Source organism: Schistocerca americana, chromosome 4, assembly GCF_021461395.2.
Source record: "Schistocerca americana isolate TAMUIC-IGC-003095 chromosome 4, iqSchAmer2.1, whole genome shotgun sequence".
NCBI classification, from domain to species: domain Eukaryota; kingdom Metazoa; phylum Arthropoda; class Insecta; order Orthoptera; family Acrididae; genus Schistocerca; species Schistocerca americana.
Window position 1 is genome coordinate 776,876,676 of NC_060122.1, and position 25,469 is coordinate 776,902,144.

The following is a 25,469-nucleotide window of genomic DNA, read 5'->3' on the forward strand; positions in this document are numbered from 1 at the left end:
GTACGCTTTTGCGCTGTACGTGTCCCTTCCCGTTTCCATTTCACTATCACATCGGAAACAGTGGACCTAGGTATGTTTAGGAGTATGGAAAACTCGTGTACAGACGTATGACACAAGTGACAGCCAATAACCTGACCACGTTCGAAGATAATGAGTTCTGCGGATCGCCCCATTCTGCACTCTCAAGATGTCTAATGACTACTGAGGTCGCTGATATTTAGTACCCGGCAATATGTGGCAGCACAATGCACCTAATATAAAAAACGTATGTTTTTGGGTGTGTCCGGATACTTTTGATCACATAGTTTATGTGAATAGCGTGGTACAAAAAAATATAGAGAGACAGAAAGGTATAAATAGTAATTAAAATGTTTCTGATGTGGACACACATAATGTAAATGTAGTTTGAAAAATAATTCTTCGATCACTTTTGAGTAACGAATTCTCATGATGCCCCGTTTATGAGAGTTATAAATTTTATGTGGGCAGAGATGTTATAAACGCTGTGTGAAAATTTCTTAATCATTTTTAATTATTGGATGCTGATATTGTTTAATTGGTGTGAATTTTTAATATGTTAGTGAACAAATGTTTTCGTTTTTATTGTGTATCTTCTAGCAAGTCGTGGGACTAAAAAATTTCCTATATGATTGCATGTTTCTGTGTTGCATATTTGTATTTGTAAAAAAATTATTTACTTATCATGTTTTTAATGAGTAATGAATAGCATGTTTCGGACAGCGGCAAATAGTTAATTTAATTTTAATTCCGTGGTACTAAACATTGCTTGGTTTAAGGACTGGTTATTACGTTCTGAACGTTTCCTTGAATTTATGTTTGCCAATATAGACCAATGAAGCGTGAGACATGTGCAACACAACAATGCAGCCCCCACATATAAATTTTTTCCTGCTTTATGAATTATGTACGTTCAAATGAAGTATATAAATATATTGTGCATATTATTGTGATGTATATATGTTTTAATAATTTCCTTTGTGCAAAATAACTGATGAAAGAGAATCTAAAGAATTGTAGTGGACGCACTGGCCAAATCAGGGTATATCGTTATGTAAACCAAAGCAGTTATTGTTATTGCTGTACTGTCGCTGGACACAGGAGCGGGCGTAGTAGGGCAATGTCTGTCAGATGGTAACGACTCAGTAGCGAGCGAGTCCGTTGGACGCATAGGAGAAATTCTTATGTGAGAGAACACAAGACTTGTTTCACTGCAAGATCCCACGTACGGTATGGCCAGGCATAATGTGGAGAAGTGATTGAGCGCAACACAAAGCATCAAGGTTAACCAGTGTTTAAGAAGAGCGCTGCGGCCTCGAAGTTTGTTGTTGTGAAGAGCCTGTGGTCGTACATTGTAGTGGTGTAATGGAACTCGCCGCACCAACCGCACTGCTATGAGGTAAGACCCGACCAGTTTCCTATATAGTATTGTAAAAGGCTTGCCAGTATTAACTGCGAATTGTTCAATAACAAATATTTTAACAACTTATGTCTGGTAAGGTGAGTAATCCTCAATAACAACTAATTGACAGGATCCTCTCTGTTTTCATAACTAACCGAGTGTGTCATTAATGAATTGAAACTAAATAATAAAAAGAGCGAAGTTTATCTACTTGATTAATAGTTTGAATGAAAGTGAACAGAAAAGTTAGTTTTTTTTGGCCTTGCTAATTAAGTGCTAATTATTGACAAATAATTTGACAAAGAAGTACAGTTAACAATATTTCAGTTCACACAGTTTTGTATGGGAAGTAATTTACGTAACAATAAGTAAAAGTAGCGAACTCTGTAATCATTTTAAAAACCAGTTATTACTGTAGAGCAGTCAATTTAAACACTAAAATTAATTTTTTTTAAAGTTACCTTTCAGAAACAGTTTAACAGCAGTTATCATTAGAGTCAGAAATGCTGTCCAGTTGTTCCATAACAGGTAGCGTAAAGGACTAGTAATTAATTTCATGAAGTAGTTGCAAGTTTGGTTTTGTCCATGACTGAAATTTTTGTGGGTGATCATTCTGTTTTGATAATGAACGCGGGTCAGTGCCTTTGCAACTGTCTGCGCCTGCCGACATGCTACAGTAGTAATGTGATTTAATTTCAAAGTTTTAATTGATTTCGCTCATACCGTTCATTTACAGTAATTTCCAGACAAAGTCAAATCAATTCATCATTTCGGACCAAAATTTCACTAGATAGGTTCCATATTATTTTGTACATATTTTATTTCTGCTGATTCTTACTGCGCAAAATAAATCTCACAATAACGAGCAAGTTATAACAACACCTGACTTCTTCTGGGTAGTACTTTCACTTCGGATTCGATGGCTTATCCCAAATTAATGCCAAACCATTAGCAACTCGATAATTCTTTAATTAGCCTACTGCCCATAGTGGAAGGGGGGGGGGAGGTGGTATAAGGCATTGTATTGCAGCTTGAGTGGTGTGCTATGTCACCTGATCTAAATCGCACAGAAAATATAAGGAACTTTTTCTTTTGGAACATGAGGTGAAACGTAGCAGCTGACATTCCAGCAATTCGGTAGCTGGGTGGGATCTAACTATCAACGAATAAATCCTGTGGGATTATCATACATCCACAGTTTGACTAATTTTCTTGTCTGATGAGCTTACACTGCGACATGGTTTAGGGTTTCGCTTTAAATGCGAACATTTTAAATAATTACTATTAAAAACAGTCTTGATCACAATTTATTTTATAAGGTGACCGGTTTCGACCACTGCTGTGGTCATCTTCAGACCATTGAGTGGAAACCCCTTTCTGTTGGAGTTGTGATTCTCCAACAGAAAGGGGTTTCCACTCAATGGTCTGAAGATGACCACAGCAGTGGTCGAAACCGGTCACCTTATAAAATAAATTGTGATCAAGACTGTTTTTAATAGTAATTATTTACAATTTTATTGATCACTGCTGTTCCCATAATGCATTCAAAAGCGAACATTTTAGGTTAGGCTTCACTGTGACTGTTACTGATAAAGAATGAAAAAGCAAGTTCATTTTTGTCAGTCATTGTTTATTTATATCTAAAACGTGTTTCGACTGCTTAAACATCGATCATCAGGTGGATTTACGGGTTTTAGTACAACCTGTGTGTATGCGTGTTTGTGTGTGTGTGTGTGTGTGTGTGTGTGTGTGTGTGTGTGTGTGTTTTGTGTTACGACCTTGGGGTAGCCTATGGCATGCTTCGAGGAGAAACAAAAACAATATTTCAGAACATGATTTTGGGGAACTTTTTTACTAAAAACTAAACATATACCTGAACGTGAAAATGAAACAAATAAAATACACTACATTCAGTGATCACAGGCTCCTTTCTCTGGCATAATACACCACATGTAAACTATCAATACACTGGTTTCTGTGAACTACCAGGTACAAAGAACATACAGCAAAATAGAAACATTATCTCGAAATACAAAGAACATATGTAGCAAAACAACACGATTGTTTCAGAATAAGTTTTAAAGGATTGTGAAAACTTTTGTTTAAGTTGCTGTTTGCATGTGTTATAATAAACAAAGTGGTGTCATCTGTGGTGTTTATATAGCTTAAATTTCATATCCATTTATCCAGTCAGGTTAAAGATTGCAAAGCTTAAGTAGAATAATTATGTTGCCCACAGTGATAAAATTATACATAAATAACTATTTTGGTTCAGATCCAGAGACAGAGGAAAGGATTTAGAGAAGAAGAGGTAAGTTTTGGATTTGATGGAGCTGTGAGTTTCTTAAATTTACATCTGTTACATGTTATAAGTAAGTAAATGCTGAAGTAACACATTGACAAGGAGTCATAGATATGCAGATAGATATCCTCTTAATAACGTAAACAGATATATGTAATATCTAGCTGAGATTGGGTATAATGTTGTTAAATCACATATAGCAGGGAGAGTGGTGTGCTGACGATATGCCCTCAGTATCTGCAACCAGTGACGCCTATGGGCTGAGGATGACACGGCGACCGGTCATTATATCCGAAACCTAGGTCTCTTTTTGCAATTCTTTCACTCTGTACCTCAGGAACTCAGCCAAGATTGTTATTTATGTATAATTTTACCACTGTTGGCAACGCAATTGTTGTACTTACGCCCAGCAATATGTCATCTTATTATATAAATGAGTATAAAATCTAAGCTACATAAACTTGATAAAAAAGGATTTGTATAGCACTTGAAATACTTATTCTAACGCATGTATTCATCAGCTAAAAGGCCGGCCGCTGTGGCAGAGCGGTTCTAGGTGCTTCAGTCCGGAACCGCGCGACTGCTACGGTCGCAGGTTCGAATCCTGCCTCGGGCATGGTTGTGTGTGATGACAGGTTAGTAAGGTTTAAGTATTTCTAAGTTCTAGGGGACTGATGACCTCAGATGTTAAGTCCCATGGTGCTCAGAGCCATTTAAACCATCAGCTCAAACAAAGATCTCCAATATCCTTTAAAACTTTTTCTGAAGTGATAGTGCTGTTTTGCTATACGTTCTTTGTGCTTCGAGATAATGTTTCTATTTTGCTAGTACTTTCCAAACGTCATCTTTGTTTACGAAGTATGACAGTTCACATGTGATATATTGCGACAGGGAAAAGAGCCTATGACCACTGGAGGCATTCTATTTTAGTTGCTGTACTTTCACACTTAGATACAAGTTTAGTTTCTAGTCAAAAATCTCCCCATAACTAAGTTCTGAAATATTGTTTTTGTTTCTCCACTACACTGTGCCACACGTTACCCTGAAATCGTAACACACACACACACACACACACACACACACACACACACACCGGTCGTATTAACGCATGTAAATCCATTTGATAATGGAGGTTTAAATCTTACGGACACGTTATGAATATAAATAAACCGTGACTACTGTCCCATCCACGAACGATGGCAGTTCGCGCACGTAGAGGCAAGAGCGAAGATTGCGTTGTTGATGATTCCAAGCGACAACTGCCATACGCGCATGCACGTGTGTTCCACTTCAGGAAAGCGTATGTCCTGCAAATTACGTCTCTCTCTTGATTATGTGGAATGACAACTCGCAACAAACGGAATAAAAATTCACTAAACAATTCGCTGCGATCGCGTTTAATGCTATCATTAGCTACGGCATTCAGAGCAGAGCGATCAGAACACTGCTGAACGCTCATTGTCTGTCGGAGCATGCATGACGTAGGTGCGCAGAACAAGGCTAAACTCGACCGCCAACTATCGTGAATCAAACGAGAGTAACAGTAAATTTGTTGTTTCATTCGGTAATATTTTATTTTTAAACTTGATTCGATACAGTACTTGAGCTCACCTTTTGTCATCGATTCGGTTACCCTGACATCAGGGCTTGGTGACGCATTGTGCGCGTTGTTCCTGTACCCAATCACCAAGGTCAAACCGATTGCGAAGACCATGATGACGATGACAAGCAGCACAACAATAGTCACGTTTTGCTCGCAGCACGTCTCCACTACGTCAGCGCCGACGTCACCGACCTCCAGCTCAATCCACTGATCCTTCCGTGTGAGCTCCTCCGCTATCAGCTGACACCCGGCCGGCTTCAATGACCTGGAAACTGAAGATTTCTGGTGTCTGATCCACTGACTGCCGCTCGCGAGCAACACAATTGGCTTTATTCATATACAACATATAGCAAACAACACAAGCAGGAGAACACGTAGATTCCATCTCTCCTGTTTCTGATAAACGCTCAACACTACACAAAGTCATCGACAACTAACCGTGTTGTGACTGTAAGGAATATCTTCGCAGATAAGTGATGGGCTCGGTGATTATCTGACTAATAGAACTTAGTACGGTATACTCAACGAGAAAATGTTATATAAACGAAAGTTCTATCTGGTGTTCTCAAGAAAATATAACAGGACCACTAACGGTTGATTAATAATATTTTGTACAAGAACGAAGAGAGAACAATAGGATTGGAAGACAATATATGAAATGCTCAATTTTTTTAAAAAAAAATTTGTGAGACTATGATGCATCTTTCTCAAGTTTTCTTCAGTCTGTACTTCGAGAAAACAATGGTGGCTATAAAAGAATGATAACAGGTATAAAATTAAAAATTCAGGTCAAAGGATATCAGCGACAAGATAACATGATGACATTGCTGTTCTCAGTGAAACGAAGAAAAACCAGAACTGTAGAACGGAATGAAAATTATAACTGCGGTGTTTTTGCTACAATGTGTGTCATTATTACTTGTAGGCATAGAATTATATTCGCTGCTGTAGATGCGTGAGCCGAAACAGAGAGAGGTTACCCACTTACACATGACAGAGAGTCGTGACACATGGATGCGCAGGGTGGGGAAGATCTGCCTCTAGAATACTTTGTTATTCAACGACGGCAGGTCGGTGAAATTCCTTCATCAAAATTGGTGCCAAGGAGTATAAAATCCAGTAATAATGTCTAATGTTGCACTTACTAAAAAACACGTTATCAATGATGAAATCTTCCTCATGTTATCACTTTATAACTGCAGTATCATTTATTAAATATTAGCCCACAAATTAGGTTACTATCAATAAACATCGTTGGAGATGGCCGAGCTATCACGAAAGTGCGCCTTGCCCAGGCAGGTAGGAAACACTCTGCTCTGTGATCTGTCTTCAATCAGCCATTGTGATGTAAACACGTAAATCAATCACCAGGCAGCCTCCACGACAAGAATGTGTGTTCGTTATGTTATGATTAGTTACGTCATGATTAGTTATTTTAATGTAAATGAAAGTGATACAAACAACAATCTTGCCTCAGGAAAGATTAAATTTATGTTAAGTGACCCGGACGTGGAGACAGTGAAGAGATGATCAACATTTGTGATGCTAGATATAATATGATCAGACCGCCGGTTCATTGATTTGTGAATGTCGGCGGCTCTGACGCACGTGTGATTGTTTTACTTCAAGATGTATTTTCCTGTTTATCTTAGATAGCATCCAATTTTCTTAAAGTAAAGACTTGGATCATTACTGTAGTGACAGAAGTAGCAATCTAAACAGCAACATAGGAATGGTAGAAGCCGTGATTTAGAATAGTACACAAAGTACGAAATCCCCAGTTTAAAACAAGGTGTAAGACCGGGTTATTGTCTTTTTCCACTAGTGTTTTGCCTGTACTTCGAGAAACCAATGGTGGCAATAAAGTAATGATAACAAGTATCGGATTAAAATTGAAGATGAAAGGATATCAATGACGAGACTTGCTGATGACATCATTATTTAAGTGAAAGGATTCCAATGGGGTAATGACACAGCTTTCGAAGATATGACGTAAACGGATCTCTTCTGAAACAATCCGCGAAATACCGATTGCAGACTGATAGGATACATTATTGCAATTTATCCAACTTAGCCCCACATCTTCAAATTCAGGTAATGGAGAGCTTAAGCTGCTAGCATACTTAATGAGGTAATGTATCATAGCAGGAGCATCCCCTACGTTGATTTTTATCAGTAGATGCGACCAGGACAGTGGACTGCTGCGTAATGAGCATAAAATAAGAACTGAGAGTAAACCTACGGAAGAAGAAACTAATGAAAATAACAGAAATAAATTAGCAATAAACGCTAGCATAAAAAATCCCCGAAGTACACAAAGTGAAGCAATTATGCTACCTTGGCAGCAAAATTGCGCTTGACAGACGAAACAAGGAGGACTGAAAAGTATACTAGCACAGACAAAGAATGCTTTCCTGGCCAAAACATGTAGTCTATTACGGTTGTAGTATTTCGCCCCTACTGATTAACCTATACATTGAAGAAGCAATTACAGAAATAAAACGTTCAAAAGTGGGATTAAAATTCAAGCTGACAGGATATCAATGATAAGATTCTCTAAGGACATTGCTATCCTCAGTGAAAGTGAAAAAGAATTGCAGGATAAGTTGAATGGAATCAACAGTCTAATGGGTACACAATATGCACCAAGAGTGAGTTGAAGAAAGACGATAGTAATGAGAAGTAACAGAAATGAGAATACCGAGGAACTTATCGCCAAATTGGGTGTCATGAAGTAGATGAAGTTAAGAAACTTTTCTATCTAGGCAGCAAAGTAACCTACGACTGGCGGATCAAAAAAGCATTGGCAAAAAGGGCTTTCCTAGCCGAGAGAAGTCTACAAGTATCAAACAGAGTCCTTAATTTGAGGAAGAAATTTCTGAGAATGTAGGTTTAGGGCGCAGCATTGTATTGTACTGAGACATGGACTGTGGGTAAGCCTGAAAGGAAAAGAATCGAAATATCTGAGATGATGTGCTATAGAAGAATGTTGAAAATTAGGTGGACTGATTAGGTAAGGAATGTGGAGGTTCTCTGGAGAACCAGCGAAGAAAAGAATATATGGAAAACACTGATAAGAAGAAGGGAGAGAATGATAGGATATCAGTTAACACTCCACGGAATAAATTCAATGGTACTGGAGGGAGCTGTAGGGAGTAAAAACCGTAGAGGAAGATAGAGATGCAAATGCTACACTTAGGTGAAAAAATTGGGATAAAAAGAAAGTGGAACGCTGTCCCTAATTTGGGGCAGAAATTTCTGACATTGTTCATTTGAAGGAGAGCATTGTCTGGGTATGAATCATGTCCTACGGGAAAACTGGAACAGCACAAAATCGAACCATATGAGATGTGATGTTAGAGAAGGGTAGTGAACGTTAAGGTTGACTGATAAGACTTGAGGTTCTCCACAGAATCGACGAGTAATATATGGGAACTACAGAAGGCAGAATTAATTCCGTTTGTAGCTGATAGGAGCTTTATTGTGAAGCTGAGCAGAGGCGCACCAATAGAGAAAGTAGCAAATGATGTTTTCTGAAAGTTACTTACTGCATTTTTGCACTGAGAGACTGGCTTTAAACACTGAAAGAACACAGCTCGTTAAGTTTTGAATTCTCAAAAATATCCCAATACAGCAAAAAGAACATAGACGCTATAAACCACCCTCTATTATTGGTTGAAAGTTTCTGATTAGTTTGCTGTCGAAATTGTCATTGGAGTTCATGATAGCACTGGAGGTCAGACAAGTCTCTGCCTGCCTGCTGTGTGCCTAGTTTCATTCTAGCAACTCGTCACCGTAATTCTGGCTAATCCGAACAAATCGGTAACCCGAACAAGGTCAGATAGGTACACCATGATAACAAATGGGAACAAGTGTGGGAACAATGGCTCACTCTCTCTCCCTGCCTGGTTGCTGTGCATTGTTGAGACCTTTGTTGTGTCTGAGGTCAGCGCACTGCCAGTTGGCTCGCCAAGCGCTTGCTTGTATTAGTTATCGATCGCAGGTACGCGTAACAGTTGTACTGTATTCGTTCAGGCGTAGTGTATTTTCTTCATGAGTAAACGGAAACATACAACGTTAACTCTCAAAGAAAAGCTGAATGCTTTGAAGCGGATAGACATTTGTGAGAATGTACCTAAACTGCCTACGAAACTGGGTGTTCGTAAAGCAACCATTTGTGATTGGAAGAAGAACCGAGTGGAGCTTGAACAATCCTGTGTAACGTCTTCGCGAAAAACACTCGAAATTCGGCAGGCTTTGAAACAGTCCCAGTACGATAAAGTGGATGAAACTCTTTTCCTTTGGTTTACGCAGGAAAGAGAAAGGGGAACTCCTTTGAGTGGAGCACTGGTTCAAGAGAAGGCTGTTTACCTGAACGAGTTAATGAATGGTGATGAGTCTTTTAGTGCGAGTACGGGTTGGTTGGACAGATTCAAAAAACGTCATGGAATCCGCAGCTATCAATTACTGGACAGAAGCTTTCTTCTGACCGTGATGCAGCGAAGGAATACTAGGATGAGTTTGAAAAAATGATAAGAGAGGGAAAGTATTCTCCCCAACAAATTTATAACGCTGCCGAGACGGGTCTTAATTTTAGGGCATTGCCAGCAAAATGCCTGATATCATAAGCAGCTCCTGGTTTTAAAATGTGCAAAGATCGCGTGACTTTATTAGCGTGCAGCAACGCTGCTGGTAATCACAAGCTGCCTTTAATGCTGATCAACAAATCTGCTGGGCCCAGAGCTTTTAAAAACTGCAACATGGAGTCCCTTCCCGTATATTATCACAAACAGAAATAAGCATGGATGGATGATAAGCTGTTCAAAGAATGGTTTCACGGCCAGTCTGTTCCCTCTGCTCGACGGCTTTCCAAGGAAAATCATTTGTCTCTCCGTGCAGTCCTTTTGATTGATAACGCGCCATCTCACCCCAATACTGAAGAATTATGTGATGGAGAAATTGTGGCTAAATTTTTGCCGCCGAATGTTACATCACTTCTACAGCCGATGTACCAGGGTGTACTGCAAACATTAAAACTGATTTACAGAAAACAATTTTTACGAATCCTTATCCAAGATGATAGTATTCCTTTAGTGGACGAAATAAAAAAGACCAGTGTTATGAACGTTGTTTATCGGGCCGCTGAGGCATGGCACAATATTTCAGAATATATTCTGAGAAGATCCTGGAGAAAACTGTGGATATCTCTTGAATTTCAGGACAACCTAGTTGAAAATGAAGAAAACCTACTAAAAATGATACAGATGTGAAAAAACTAGTAAAAATGTAAATGTGTGTTTAGGGCCCCTCCGTCGGATAGACCGTTCGCCGGGTGCAGGCCTTTCGATTTGACGCCACTTTGGCGACTTGCGCGTCGATGGGGATGAAACGATGATGATTAGGACAACACAACACCCAGTCCCTGAGCGGAGAAAATCTCCAACCCAGTCGGGAATCGAACCCGGGTCTTTAGGATTGACATTCTGTCCCACTGACCACTCAGCTACGGGGGGGGCGGGGGGGGGGGGGGGACAAAAAGCTCGTAAAGGAGACGTAGGTGAGTGGATGGGATGGCAGCGGATGGGGCTTGTTTTGAGGTCCTTACTGACACTGATTTAGCTGCTGCTTTGACTCAAGACCAGGAAGAAGTGGACTGCTGTGACGGAAGTGACAATGAGCCTGAAAGCGACAAAGGAGAGCTGGTGCCACACAGTGGCGCAGCAGAAGCCCTTGATCTCGCGCTACGTTATGTGGAGTAACAGCCCACTGCTACACCTGCTGATTTGATGTTTATGAAACGATGGCGCAACTATGCGTCATATAACAGACTGTCTTCATTACTCATTCCATGTAGGCTTTCACGGCCGGCGTCTTCATCAGTAAACACTTCCGGGCTAAGTTGCCGTGGTCGATCTGTAGAACTTCTTCTCCCTGACGTTTCGTTCTCAACTACGGAGAACATCTTCCGAGGTGAGTCAACGACTGGCTGCTAGGAGGTTTTTTTTCTTTATTGAATTTCAATTCCCCCCCAAGAGGGCGGGCTGGCAGCAGCTTTCTACGCCGCTCTTCAGCCTACAGAATTTGTGTTAAAAAGATGAAGATAATAAAAAAATAACAGTTGGCGATAAAATCGGTGACTTAAAGGTAAAATGGCAGAAAATTCTAGAACTTAAAACATAAAACACAGGGTTGATGATGCTAAGAAAATACACGAGAAGCAGAAAAATAACAGACAGACAGTTAAAAAAAACACGGCGACAGTCTGGTTTCTGTTCGCAAGATATAAAATGCACACCCAGCGACAGCATGATTTCTGTTCGCAACACTGTGGAAAGATGCACAACACTGAACACTCACTTAAACACGGCACTAAAAAGTTGGCACAAATATGACATACCACAGCCGAGAGCAGGTGGGGGGGGGGGGGGGGAAACTGGACAGATGATGGAGAAATAAAAATGGGGGGGAAGGAGAGGAAAAGTGAAGGGTGGGAGGGGGGAAAGAAGCCAATGGAGAATGAGGACCCATAAGAGGGGTGGGGGTGCTGAGCAGAAGTGCCAGGGAGTGGGGAAGGCAGAGGAGGGAATGCAAAAGGACTCGGGGGAGGGGAGAAGGGACATAGGGGGAGGTTGGGTGGGGAGAAAACACAGGATGGAAGGGGGGAGGAAGAGGGAGCCCAGGGAAAGGACAGAGGAAAGGAGGGGGGTGAGGATCAGAGTTGATAGGAGGGATAAATGGAGGGAGAGAGGGCATTGTCTGGGAGGGGGAGTTGATGGAAGCCACTTTGGGAAAGGAGATGTAGGGTAGGGGGGACACAACGGTGAAGACGTGGCGGGGGGCAGGGATAGGAGAGGAGAGGAGCAACCAGGGGGTGAGGGGGTTCAAGACGGCGGGAGGTGTAGAGGATGCGGATATGTTCGAGGAATAGGAGCAGATGGGGGAAATGGGGGAAAGGAATGAGATCATAGAGGATCCGCGTGGGGGACGGGAGCTGCTAGGAGCTGGGGCCACCGCTTATATGGATATCGTAGGGGGCGCCACCACACGTCACATGGCGTCGGTGTGCAGCTATCTCTGGCTATCGTCTGTTCTCTCGATTGCAGGCAATCGATTGTCACGTGATTGATGCAAAGTCGACCGCCATATCTTATCCAATTTTAATCCTTCTTCTTTACGATTAAAATTGTATTGATGTTTGTGGATTTCAATTGCCTCTCTATACATACGTGTATAATAGTGCGACGTCCTCGCTAGCACGCTTGTTTCACCAAATTTTAATCGTAAAGAAGAAGGATTAAAATTGGATAAGATATGGCGGTCGACGTTGCATCAGTCGCGTGACAATCGATAGCCTGCAATCGAGAGAACAGACGATAGCCAGAGATAGCTGCATACCGACGCCACGTGACGTGTGGTGGTGCCCCCTACGATATCCATATAAGCGGCGGCCCCAGTTCCTAGCAGCCAGTCGTTGACTCACCTCTGAAGATGTTCTCCGTAGTTGAGAACGAAACGTCAGGGAGCAGAAGTTCTACAGATCGACTACGGCAACTTAGCCCGGAAGTGTTTACTGATGATGATGTTTTCATTACGCCAAAAAAAACAATAACTGAGTTTTTATCATCTAAAATGTAGGGATGAAAGTCTTCTGTATTAAGTTTGACAGCTTTTCTTTCATTGTTATGCATTGTTTTACCTAATGTTTTCTTGCCAATTTTTCTAATACATGTTTACTGTACTGTGTGAATTAAAATAGTATGTATGTACAGCAGTTTACCGCACATTTTTCCATACTTAGATTAACGATTCTCATGTTCAGATTAACCGAACGTTTCGATTAGCAGGGTTCGGATTAGCGGGAATCTGCTACATTTCTAGAACAAAGAAACATAACCTAACGGCCGATTTACGCGTACTTTTGCAGTAGGTTTACTTACAAATGTAAGACGTTTGCGTAAGTATTAAGAGAAGAATTTACGTTGTTTTTACTACACATATATTTAGTAATGACGTATCTACTAGGGGAATTAAGGGTTTTAAGTTCTATCTTTTACTTCCTTTCAAAACTTGTAAAGTCCATGCCGCGCATACGCAAACTTTGCCCTAATTTTTCGGGTATAGAAGTTTCGAGTTTCAACGTTACTATGTTAATAATATACACTTATATTAGTGTTCCATGTAACTTCAGCGACTCTTGCAATCTGCAGTTAATAGAATGCTTCTTTTATTGTCTAGATAAATTTTGTAAAAATATTGTAAACAAACATGAGAGAGAATTGTTTGAGCTGCTGCAGGGGAGTTAGTTCTGGGGTTCTATGCAGCTGTTGTGATAGATGGTTACGTTGGGAGGAATGTAGTGGCATGGGAATTGGGGTAGTAAATGGGTCTCTTCCATGGTATTGCAGAGTATGTTCAAGGGATAGGAAACTAACTGAACAGCAAGGGATGATTGGTGCCCTGAAGGCTGACATGGATAGTAGTAGGGACGAACTGATGAGTTTAAAGGGGGAAATGTTGAAGACAGATAGGAAGTGGGTCCACAGAAATAGAAGAGGATCTGACAGTTTCATCATTGGCACAAAGAACCGATTTGCCATGTTAGCTCAGTTAACTGCTTAAGTAGATGCAACTGTAGTCAGCGCTCAACAGACTTTCACCAGGAAACCAACTGTTGCAAAAAAAAAAAAAAGACAGTAGGATGGAAGTTCTGTTGTTAGGTAGTAGCCGTGGAAGAGGTGTCGGCTACATTTTGCAGAAAAAATAGGTGAGAGGTGTCAGGTCACAAGTTTCTTCAAGCCCAGTGCATGTCTTAGCCAAGTGATAGATGATGTAGGAACATTGTGAAAGGGTTTTACAAAGCATGATCATGTGTGGTAGTGGGAGGAGCGAGAAACAGTATTTATAGGGATCAGGGTTACAATATTGAGTGTGACTAGTAAAAATAGTATCTGCAACGAACCAGACAAGTGTTGGCTTGTTCCTGGCTTTCATGTGGTATGATCAGCCCCAACTGAACAGCTCTGTCAGGAAGGTCAATTTGGAGCTTGATCAGCTGCTTCAGGCAGGTACTTTGTCAGGCATAGGTTTGGTTCTTGTTGATGGTATTGGTAGGTGGGACTTCACAAGACATGGCCTGCATCTCAATAAGAAAGGGAAGGGTTAATTTGTCTTGGATTATAGCAAAATCTTTAAGGGGTGGTGGGGCGCTGAAACTCACGGGAGTACATCTTTCTTAGGCTAAGATCAGTGTCCAATGATTCAATATTGAATGACATTAAGCTTAATGAGAAGTTCAGATAGATGTGTATTAGAGACGTTAAAATATCACAAGACACTCATAAAAGTACAGTGAAAAATGATGTTAGTGTGTCAAAACTTTTTCATAAAAGCACAGTGAAAAATAATGTTAGTATATTGAATGAGAATATCAGGTGATTGAAAAACGAAGTAGATGAGGTACTTGTTTGTTCAGAATATTTAGAGACTGAGGGTGGAGTAGATGTACTGTGCCTGTCTGAACATCATACAGTCACAGATATGGAAAACGTAAATGTAGTTGGATATAAGCTTTCAGCACATGTAAATAGAGACACTGTGGAGAGAGGGGGAGTTCTCGTATGTTAAAATCTGTCACAGTGTGAAAAATTTAGAAACCAAAAAATTTAGTGTAGAGCGACATACAGAAACATGTGCATGTGAGCTTAAACTAAAAAATTGTACTTTTATAATTGTAGCCATGTATAGGTCCCCACTGAGAAATTTTCGGCTATTTTTGAAAAACTTGGATCCTTGGATTCTCTGTTGTACTGTCTGTCAGACAGTGGGAAGAAAATTATTGTTTGTGGGGATTTCAGTGCAGATTTTCTGAAGGAGTCTGACAGGAAGCTTGACCTTGAAGTATTACTTGGTTCTTTCAATTGGATGTCAGTTATTGATTTTCCTTCTTGAGTAGTACAGGAAACCAGCATGTTGATAGATAATGTTTTTAAGCCCAAGATAAATTTAACCAAATAAAAACTTTTCCTGTTAAGAATGATTTGTCGGATCATGATACACAGTTAGTTACAGTAAATGACATATCTCTATACATTAGTACAAAACAGTCCTCCAAAATAGTGTACTCAATTGAAGATTTAACAATTAAAAATTTTCGGGAAGCTTGCTATAGCTATAATGAGATGAGGTGTACAGGGGAACTGATGTTAATTTAAAATTTAATCTATTTCGTAATACCTTTGTGAGTATATTTGAAAACAATGTCCCTAAGAAAACAGTGACATATAATTGTAAGAAACCATCTAAAAAGCAATGACTTAAAAAAGCGATAAAAATAACTTGTAAACAGAAAAGGGAAATGTATGTTATAGCTAGAAGCAGTAATGATCGAGAAACAGCGAAACATTATAAAAACTACTGCATGTTTTAAGAAAAGTTATTGAAAATCCAGAAGTATGTGCATTATGTCTGAGACTAGCACATCTGGTAATAAAATTAAAACAATTTGGAAAATTGTTAAAAGGGAAACAGTACAACTGAGAGCACAGGACGACTTTATTTCTACCAAACGCAATGAAAAGTCAGAAGCTGAAAACATTTTAAATAACCATTTTTGAAGTGTTGTGGAGAAAATAAGAGTCCAGCTATTCATGAGAAAATGCATGCAGTATTTGGATGAGGAAATACCTATGCAATTTGATGAAATTGACATTCAACCCACCTCTCCTATTGAAACTAAAGCTAAACTCAGCCCCAACAGGCCATGAAGTTCCCACGGCATCAACCGGCCGCCATGTCATCCTCAAACCACAGATACATCAGATGCAGATATGGTGGAACACGTGGTCAGCACATCGCTCTCCCAGCCATTCCATCAGTTTACGCTGGAGCTACTACTTCTCAATCAAGTAGCTCCTCAAGTTGCCTCATATGGGCTGAGTGCTCCAACTTGCCAACAGCACTTGCCAGACCGGATCATCATCCATGCAAATGATAGCCCAGCTCGACAGCCCTTAACTTCGGTAATCTGACAGGAACTGGTGTTACCATCGTGGCAAGGACGTTGGTTCTACTGAAATTAGGAAAATAATAAATTCACACAAAAGTAAAAGCTCACATGAAATCGATGGCATTCCCAACAGAGTACCAAAAGCCTGTTCCCAACAGACAAATAGGATGTTCAGTCACATATGTAGTAGCTCACTCAAACAGGGCATTTGTCAAGATAGACTGAAATATGTTGTTGTTAAACCATTGCATAAAAAGGGGATAGATCTGATGCTAACAAGTACTGTCCAGTCTCACTTCTGAGGGCTTTATCCGAAATCCTTGAAAAATTATTACATGCAATTAATATATGCAGTGAAAATTTAGTATCAACAAAATGTGTTTGGTTTTCAGAAAGGCTTTTCAACATAAAATGCAATATATATGCATTCAAACTGATCAAATATTAAATGCTTTCAATAACCTAACACCATCCATTGCGTTATTTTGTGATGTCTCAAAGGTTTTTGACTTTGTGACTTGTGAAATTCTTCTAGCTAAGTTTAAGTGTTGTGGTATGAGTTGGATGGTGCACAAATCGTTTAATTTATACTTAACTGTAAGTATGCAGAAGCTTGTAATTAACAGTATTGATAGTCTGCAAAAATTAGCACAGCCCACTGACTGGGGAGGTATCACAAATGGTGTTGTGACTTGTGAAATTCTTCTAGCTAAGTTTAAGTGTTGTGGTATGAGTTGGATGGTGCACAAATCGTTTAATTTATACTTAACTGTAAGTATGCAGAAGCTTGTAATTAACAGTATTGATAGTCTGCAAAAATTAGCACAGCCCACTGACTGGGGAGGTATCACAAATGGTGTTGTGATGGTGGGTCCCATGATGGAAAAGGTATATGGGATAATAACATCTCTAAAACACAATAAGGCTCCACGCCCCAACAGAAAATATAATGAATATATCAAAGCTCCAACTAGCCTACTTCTCCAACCAATAATAGATATATTAAACTTATGTTTACTAGAGGGCAATATACCAGAGATATGGGGGACGTCGACAATTATTATTAAGGGGAAAGACAACAAAATTGATCCGAACACCTGTAGAGGAATTTCTCTGGAAAAATGCACACTGAAGATACTAACAAGCGTTATCACAACACGAATTTCTGAAGAAGGAGACCAGAAGAATCTGGAAGAAAAATTCGGATTCCGGAAAGGCAGGGACACTACACACCGTTAGCAACCTAAGAGATGACATAGAGGTTGCATTAAGACATCCACAACGAAATTACACGCAGTCTTCATAGATTATACTAAAGCCTTCGATAAACTAAATAGGCGCGTACTAATCTGAAAACTGCGTGAATGGTTTGGATAGTTCTCGGAATCACAACTTGAGGTCAGCGCTAGCACAACGAGTTGTTCATGTGATATTCATTGGACTGTTCCCTGTAAACACATGCCATGTCAGTGCTCTTGCAAGAGAGCTGTGCCGGTGACGTGGCTCTGTTGTTGTTCCTACATAGTGATTAGCGAAGATGGAAAAAATCGAGATTCGAGCACTGATAAAGTACTCCGTAAAGAAAGGTATGAAAGCAAAGGACATTTATGCCGATTTCCGTACTACACTGGGGGACTCTGCTCCTTCATATTCAACTGTAGCCAAGTGGAGAAATGAATTTAAATTTGATCGGGAGAGCTTAGATGATGATCCCTGCAGTGGTCGGCAAAGATGTGTCACTACTCCAGAAATCATTGCAAAAAGGCACAAAATGGTCATGGAGAATCGCCGATTGAAAGTGCGTGAAATTGCTCACGCTTGCCAGATGTCATCTGAAAGGATATATGAAATTTTGACTTAATAATTGGAAATGAAAAAATTATCTGCTAGATCGGTGCCGCGACTCTTGACGTTGGATCGCAAGTGCATGATAATGGACATATCGAAACACTGTTTGGCCCGTTTTAGAAGAAATCAACAGGATTTTTTGGGCCCATTTATGTACACAGATGACACTTGCGTGCACTACTATACCGCAGAGACAAGAAAATTGTCAAATCAGTTTAAACATACTGATTCTCCGTCACCAAAGAAAGCAAAGACAATTCCTTCGGCGGAAAAGGTCATGGCATCAGTGTTCTGGGATGCGAAGGGGATTCTCTTTCTAGATTATGTCCCCACTGAGCAAAAAATTACTGGAGAATACTGTGCTAACCTCCTGGACAAATTACAACAAAAGATACGCGACAAAGGCCAGGTTTAGCAAAGAAGAAATCTACCTTTCATCAAGACAATGCGTGCCCGCACACATGTGATGTTTCCATGGCAAAATTATACCAACTAAGGTATGAATTGTTGCTACACACGCCTTATTCATCTGATATGCCTCGTCAGACTTCCATCTCATCCAAAACTGAAAATTTTTACTGGTGGACGAAGATTCACTTCAAACAAAGAAGTGACCAGGTCTGGAGGAAACCCATTTTCGAGAGGGGATCAAGGCACTGGAACATCGTTGGACAAATTGCATTAATCTACAAGAAGATTACATTGAAAAATAAAAAAATGCTTCAGTGATGTTAGTTCTTATTTTCTATTCCATTCCGAGGACTTCTCAAACCACCCTCGTAGACTCAATAACAGGGAAAGATAAACTTACAACGTTGATCCATAACATGCTGATAGCCAACTTCATTCAGATGGAAGATGACAGAAGCACGTCGAAAACGAAAACACAAACCAACGTCGTATTGCAGGGGGACCCACTAAGCCCTTTACTTTTTTGCGACATACAATGTTGTACAGATGATAAGACAAGAAATGGAGGACGTCAAAATTTACATTTATGTCGATGACATGGTCATCGGATCGAACTCCAGACTCAATCTGCAAAGAGCAATCAATCATCAGTTAATATAATTAAACGATTTCAGAAAGAATTAAATACCATTTTTAAAGTAGCTAAATATTATATTGATTTTTAAAGCAAAAGAATAGTTAATATTAACGGTCCAGTTGATAAGTTGGACGCATTTAGCAAAAGATATGTGGAAACAAGGCTTTAAGAACCTAAACAACAATACTCAATACTGTGCAATACTCAATATTTACGTTTATTAGTATCATTTAGACTCGATGCATTGAAGGTAGCAGTTTTTACACATTTTATTAGGAAAAGTGATACTGACAGTGAATTAGACCTCACCTGTATACATCTGACTAGTGCAACATGCATGCGTTAACCGTCAAGTAAATGTAAAATACTGTATGGTAAATTAGTGTTACATTTCAATATCTGAGTAAATCAATGTTACAATACAACTTCTGAGCCTTCTTACATACAGTTTAGTTAGCAGAAAGCTAAAATTCACCTCGCCATCTGCTTAAATTCCTTAGTTTGTGGGCTTTAGTGATCGTGTACTGTAAGCCCATCGGTTCCTATAAAGCAGAGTTCATATTTGTACTTTACATTCTGAACTCTTATTGCTTGCTAAAGGTTTTGTTTTGTACCAGCATCTGTCAGTGTACCATACTCAGTACGTACGTTTATTAGTGTCATATACACTAGATATATTCAAGGTCGCAGTTTTTATAGTTTTATTAGGTCATTTTCGCATGTAAATAAACGTTTGTTTAATTGTAAATTCGAGGGACAATCAGTAGGTGTAGCATACTGCAGGTTACTATTTAACTCTTTAATAATATTCACTAGATAGCCCCTAGCAGTTTACTGTAGGTCAATGTTTATTTTTCTTTAGTATTCACTAGATAGCCCATAGCAGGAAAAAAAGCACCAGATCTAGCTTCTACCATATATTTTTACTGTTTTCATTGTTTAGTGTCCTTTCTGCCAACTAGAATGTAGCTGTTAACCTTGTGTGGCAGTAAGTTTCCTTAAGTCTCTTATAGTAAATCACATATTAGATAGATGGTTAGCGGCTGTGTCTGTTGTATGCGGATGTGGGAGGAGATGGTCACAGTTCAAACGCAGGTGGAAGCTTTGTTGGCCACTGTCAACAGGCTCCAGAGTGCCATCTTGATGTGCAATGGGGATGGAGTGCCTGGGGCAGCCTCTGCTGTACTAGATATGCAGGAGAGGATGTCACAGCCCTCTGTCACTGAGCCAACCTCAGGTGTGACTGAGCCAGCAGGCCCTCTCTCACCTCAGTGTGGGTGGCGGTCTGTGTCGAGGTCTCAAGGCGAAGGCTGCATGGGGGATGCAGGCTACTACCTAATCCCATGCACTTTGCTAATATATTCAGTGTGCTGTCTGATGCTGGGGGGAAGGCTGAGCCTGATTAGAATGCACCCTCTGGCAGGGTAGTGGCCACTCCTTCAGCAAGGTCTGGACAGGCACATGGGGATAGGAGTTTGTTAGTTATTGGGAGCTCCAATGTTAGGCAGGTCATGGAGCCCCTCAGGAACATAGTGGCTAGGGCGGGGAAGAAGCCCAACGCTCACTCGGTGTACTGGATGGGGGTCTTGTGCACGATGTGGAAGAGGCTCTTCTGGTGGATATCGAGTGTGCAGCGTGCAGCCAGCCGCAGAATGTTGCACATGTTGGCACCAACGATGCCAGTCGTCGGGGTTATGAGGAAATCCTTGGGTACTTTCGACGGCTGGCTAAATTGGCGAAGGCGGCCTCGATCTCTCCAGGAGCGGAAGCCCACTTGACGATTTGCAGAATTGTACCCAGGGTGGACTGGGGTCCTTTGGTTTGGAGTCGAGTGGAGAATCTAAACCAGAGGCTACGTCGACTCAGTGACGAAAATGGTTGTAAATTCCTCGACCTACGCTATGGGGTGGAAGGTTGTAGGACGCTCCACGGTAGATCAGGGGTGCACTACACACAGGAAGCAGCTACATGGGTAGCACAGTACTTGTGGTGCGCACATAGAGGTTTTTTTAGATTAGGTTCCTTCCCACGGGAAACAAACCACTGGCCTGAAAAATTACCAGTTCATGGCACTGATGTGGGTGTGCCAACAGTAAAAATTGTTAGTTCGCATAAACAGGTTATTCCAAAGGATTTAAATACGCTACATCTCATGTCAGTAAATTGTCGAAGTGTCTGTAGCAAGATCCCTGAGTTACTCTCCGAAATAAACAGCAGTAATGCCAATATTGTATTAGGTACCGAAAGCTGGTTGAAACCAGACATAAGCTGGAGTGAAATTTTGAATTCTGATTGGACAATGTTTAGGAAGGATAGAACTGATGCTATGGGAGGTGGTGTGTTCATTGCAGTTAAAAGCCGTTTAAACACAGTTGAGATCGATACTGGGTCAGACTGAAATAGCCTGGATAAAGCTGTCAATCAGACAAGGAGTGACCATTGTATTAGGATGTTTTATAGACCACCAGCATCCACAACAAACGTCACAGAACGCTTCAGGGAAAGTCTTCAGTACATTGGAAATAAATATCTAAATTATCCATTAGTTATAGGTGGGAACTTTAATATGGCGTCCATTGACTGGGAAAATTACACGTTTATCACAGGGGGCAGAAGCAAAGACTCGTGTAAAGTTATTCTAGGAACACTCTCAACATGCAACATTGAGCAACTGTTTAGGAAAAAAACTCGAGATGGGAACATATTAGATAACTTGGCGACAGACAGACCTGATCTTTTTGTGGAAGTTAATCTAGAAGAAGGCATTAGCGACCATAATGACACTGGCTTCTATGTCAATGGAAGTTACAAAAAAAAGGGTAGTGTTTTATTGTTTCAGAAAGCAAGTAAAAGTGTCATTAATGAATGTCTTCATAGTAAGCTCCAAGCATTCACTGCGGGACTCAAGGATATTGAGCGCCTTTGGTCGGAATTTAAAGGTATTGTCCACCATGTGCTAGAAAAATATGTGCCTAGCAAAAATATAGGGGAGCGAAAGGTTCCACCTTTGTTCAACAAACATATTAGGAAGTTTCTGAGATAGCAGAGAATTTTGCACAGTCGTTTTAAGCGTAGTCACTGCCCCACTGACAAACAGAAATTATGCGAAATGAAAGCAACTGTCAAAAGGTCAATGAAAGATTCTTTTAATTAATTTGAAAGCAATATTTTATCTACAGATTCTAAGAAATAACCCCAAAAAATTTTTGTCGTATGTATAATCTATGGACGCTACAAATAATTCAATACTTTCTGTTGCTGACAGTACAGGTAATGTAACAGATGATCATAAATAGTAGGCCGAAATTCTAAACCGAGCTTTCAAAAACTAGTTTACAGTCGTGGGCTGCAGCACCATTCCCACTCTCAATTACGGAACAAACGCAAGGATAGTTATCTGGGATAGTAAAACAGGTAAAATCCTTAGACGCTAGGTAGGCATCTGGCCCAGACGGTATCCCCATAAGATTTTATGTTGACTATACTACAAATGTAGCACCATTCTTATCCATCATCAATCAGAGATCATTGGAACAGCAGAAAGTTACACAGGACTGGAAGAAGGCCCAGGTCGTAGCAATCTATAAAAAGGGTAAAAAAATGGATGCATATAATTACTGGCCAATTTCACTGACATCCATTTGTTGTAGAATAATGAAACATATTTTGTGTTCAGACATTATGACTCTCTGAACTCTGAGAAGCTCATCTGCAGAAACCAGCACGGTTTTAGGAAACAGCGGTCATGAGAGATACAGCTGGCCCTCTTTGTGCTCTAGATACCAGCTCCCAGGTTGATGCCATATTCGACTTTCGAAAGGCGTTCGACTCAGTTCCGCGCTGTCACTTGTTCCAAAAAGTGTGCGCTTACGGTCTATCCAATGACATATGCGTTTCGATAGAACGTTTTCTAACAGACAGAGAGCAATATGTCGTCCTGAATTGGGAGACTTCAACAGAAATAAGCGTAACATGTGTTCCCCAGGGCAGCGTAATAGGTCCACTGCTTTTTACGATTTACATAAACGATCTGGTTGCTAGTATTGACAGTGGGATTAGACTGCTTGCTGATGATGCTGTAGTCTACAGGACAGTAGTATCACACGAAAGTTGTGAACAAATCAATGAGGATTTGCAGAAAATAAATGTGTGGTGTAATGACTGGCACTTATCTCTCAATATTATTAAGTGTAACCTACTGCGTATAACAAAGCGAAAATCCCCATTTATGTGAGAGTACAAGCGGTAACATCTGTCAAGTATCTGTGTGCGACTATTCGAAATGATCTCAAATGTAACGATCAGATTACATAAGTAATGAGTAAGACGAACTCTAGATTGCAGTTTATTTGTAGAATCCTGAAGTGATGCAGTCTTTCAACAAAGGAAATTGCTTACAATACTTTAGTTCATCGAGTCTTAGAGTATTGATCATCTGTATGGGACCCTTACCATTTCGTTCGGATTCAACAGATTGAGAAATTGAGAAGGTCCAAAGAAGAGCGGCAAGATTCGAACTGGTACATTTAGACATCACGAGAGCAGTACAAATCTCATAGAAAGTTTGAAGTGGGACATACTTGCAGAAAGACGATGAGCTAAATGGAAAGGGCTACTCACTAAATTCCAAAATCCGATCTTCGCTGAGTGCGTAGAGCATATATTACTACCACCAACTTTCATATCGTGCAATGATTACCATTCAAAGATAAGGGAAAATCGAGCTCTTACTGAGGCATTCAGACAGCTGTTTTTCCCTTCCGAGATCCGGGAGTTGGACAGACGAGGGAGGGGGGAATATGAGTTTGGCGTGAATAGTGCCCTCCGGCACACACTGTTTGGTAGCTAGAGGAGTATATATTGTAGATGTAGATGTAAATGTGTTAACTGTAATTCAAAATCATTATTTCAAGAAAGATACTGAGAAAGTTTTATCGAATCATGTTACAAAACCTGGATACAGCAAAATGCTCACAGATTTAAGGCAAAGAAATGGTATTTATGATGGTATTATGGGACAGCATAATAAAGAAATAAATAACATGAAAACAAGTATCAGTGATACATTAGACAAAAAAGTTTCATTAGACAGTAAACTTAAGGTATTAGGATCGAAAATTAATAATTTAGACAAGAAAGTTGGTAAAGATATAGAAGTACTGAAAACTTTGGAATCAAGCAATTAAAAGTAATTTAATTATTGTTTATTGTATATAAATGAAGACTGATGACCACATTTACTGTTTGAAGTGCAGAAGGTTTACTGAAACATTTCATCCTCACAGATTAACAACTAAAAATGGAAAACAAAGAATTGAGAGGCTTTGTTGAATTTGTAAAACTAAAAAAGTCAATTCATTAAAAAATTTGGTCTAAATATTAGTGAACAAACTATTAATAAATTATATGAACCAATTAGAAACACTTTTAAAAGCAAAAATGTAATTTCTTTTGGAATTGATGATTTCTGGAAAGGTGATTTAGTTAAAATGGTTTCTGGTAATCTGGATGGAATTTCAAAAATAAATAAAGGATATAAAGAGTTATTAACTGTAACTGATGTTTTTTCAAAGTTTCCTTGGACAATTCCAGTTAAAGATAAAAGAGGTGAGAGCATAGCTGATGTTTTTTAAAACCATGTATCACCAGAAATTCATAAAATTTGCTAACAGATAATAATAAAGAATTTTATAATACAGAATTTCAATAATTAATGAATAAATTCAATATTAATCATTGTTCAACTTTTAGTGAATTAAAAGGAGTGTTGTTAAGCGATTTAATAGACCTTTGAAAGAAAATATGTCAAAGAAATCTCCTCTTGAATGATATTATAAATGGGTTGACTTTGTTTCAAAATTAATTGATGAATATAATAACACAAAACATTCAGTAATAAAACTGGCAAGGAAAAATGTAAATAAATTAACTGAAAAATTTGTATCCAAAACTGTTTACATAACAAATTTGTTAGATACTGAACCTAAATACAAAATTGGCAATAAACTAAGAATAAATAAATTAAAAGAAAGTTTTGGAAAAGGATATAAAGCAAATTGGTCAACAGAAATGTTTGAATCTGAAGATGGTATTCACTCTAATCCAATCCCATATAAACTGAAAGATTGAAACAGCTAACAAATAAAAGGAAACTTTTCTGAACAAGAACTATCAAAAAGGATTTTTGTGGATGATTACCTCGCTGAAAAGTTTTAAATACCTGGAAATTTAGTTTTTTATTCT

At 39.6% G+C, this 25,469-nt stretch overlaps 1 protein-coding gene across 2 annotated transcripts in view; it reads right to left on the bottom strand.

Annotated features, from left to right (window-relative positions):
• Positions 1-25,469, bottom strand: part of LOC124612782 (pinin-like) — a 110,683-nt gene that overhangs the window by 31,713 nt on the left and 53,501 nt on the right. The window contains exon 2 of one of the 2 annotated variants that reach the window (XM_047141178.1): positions 5,334-5,597. The exons of the other annotated variant lie outside the window; for it this stretch is intronic. Within the exon in view, the coding sequence (XP_046997134.1) occupies positions 5,334-5,597 (264 nt within the window). The remainder of the gene's footprint in view (positions 1-5,333; positions 5,598-25,469) is intronic. 2 annotated transcript variants of the gene reach the window in all.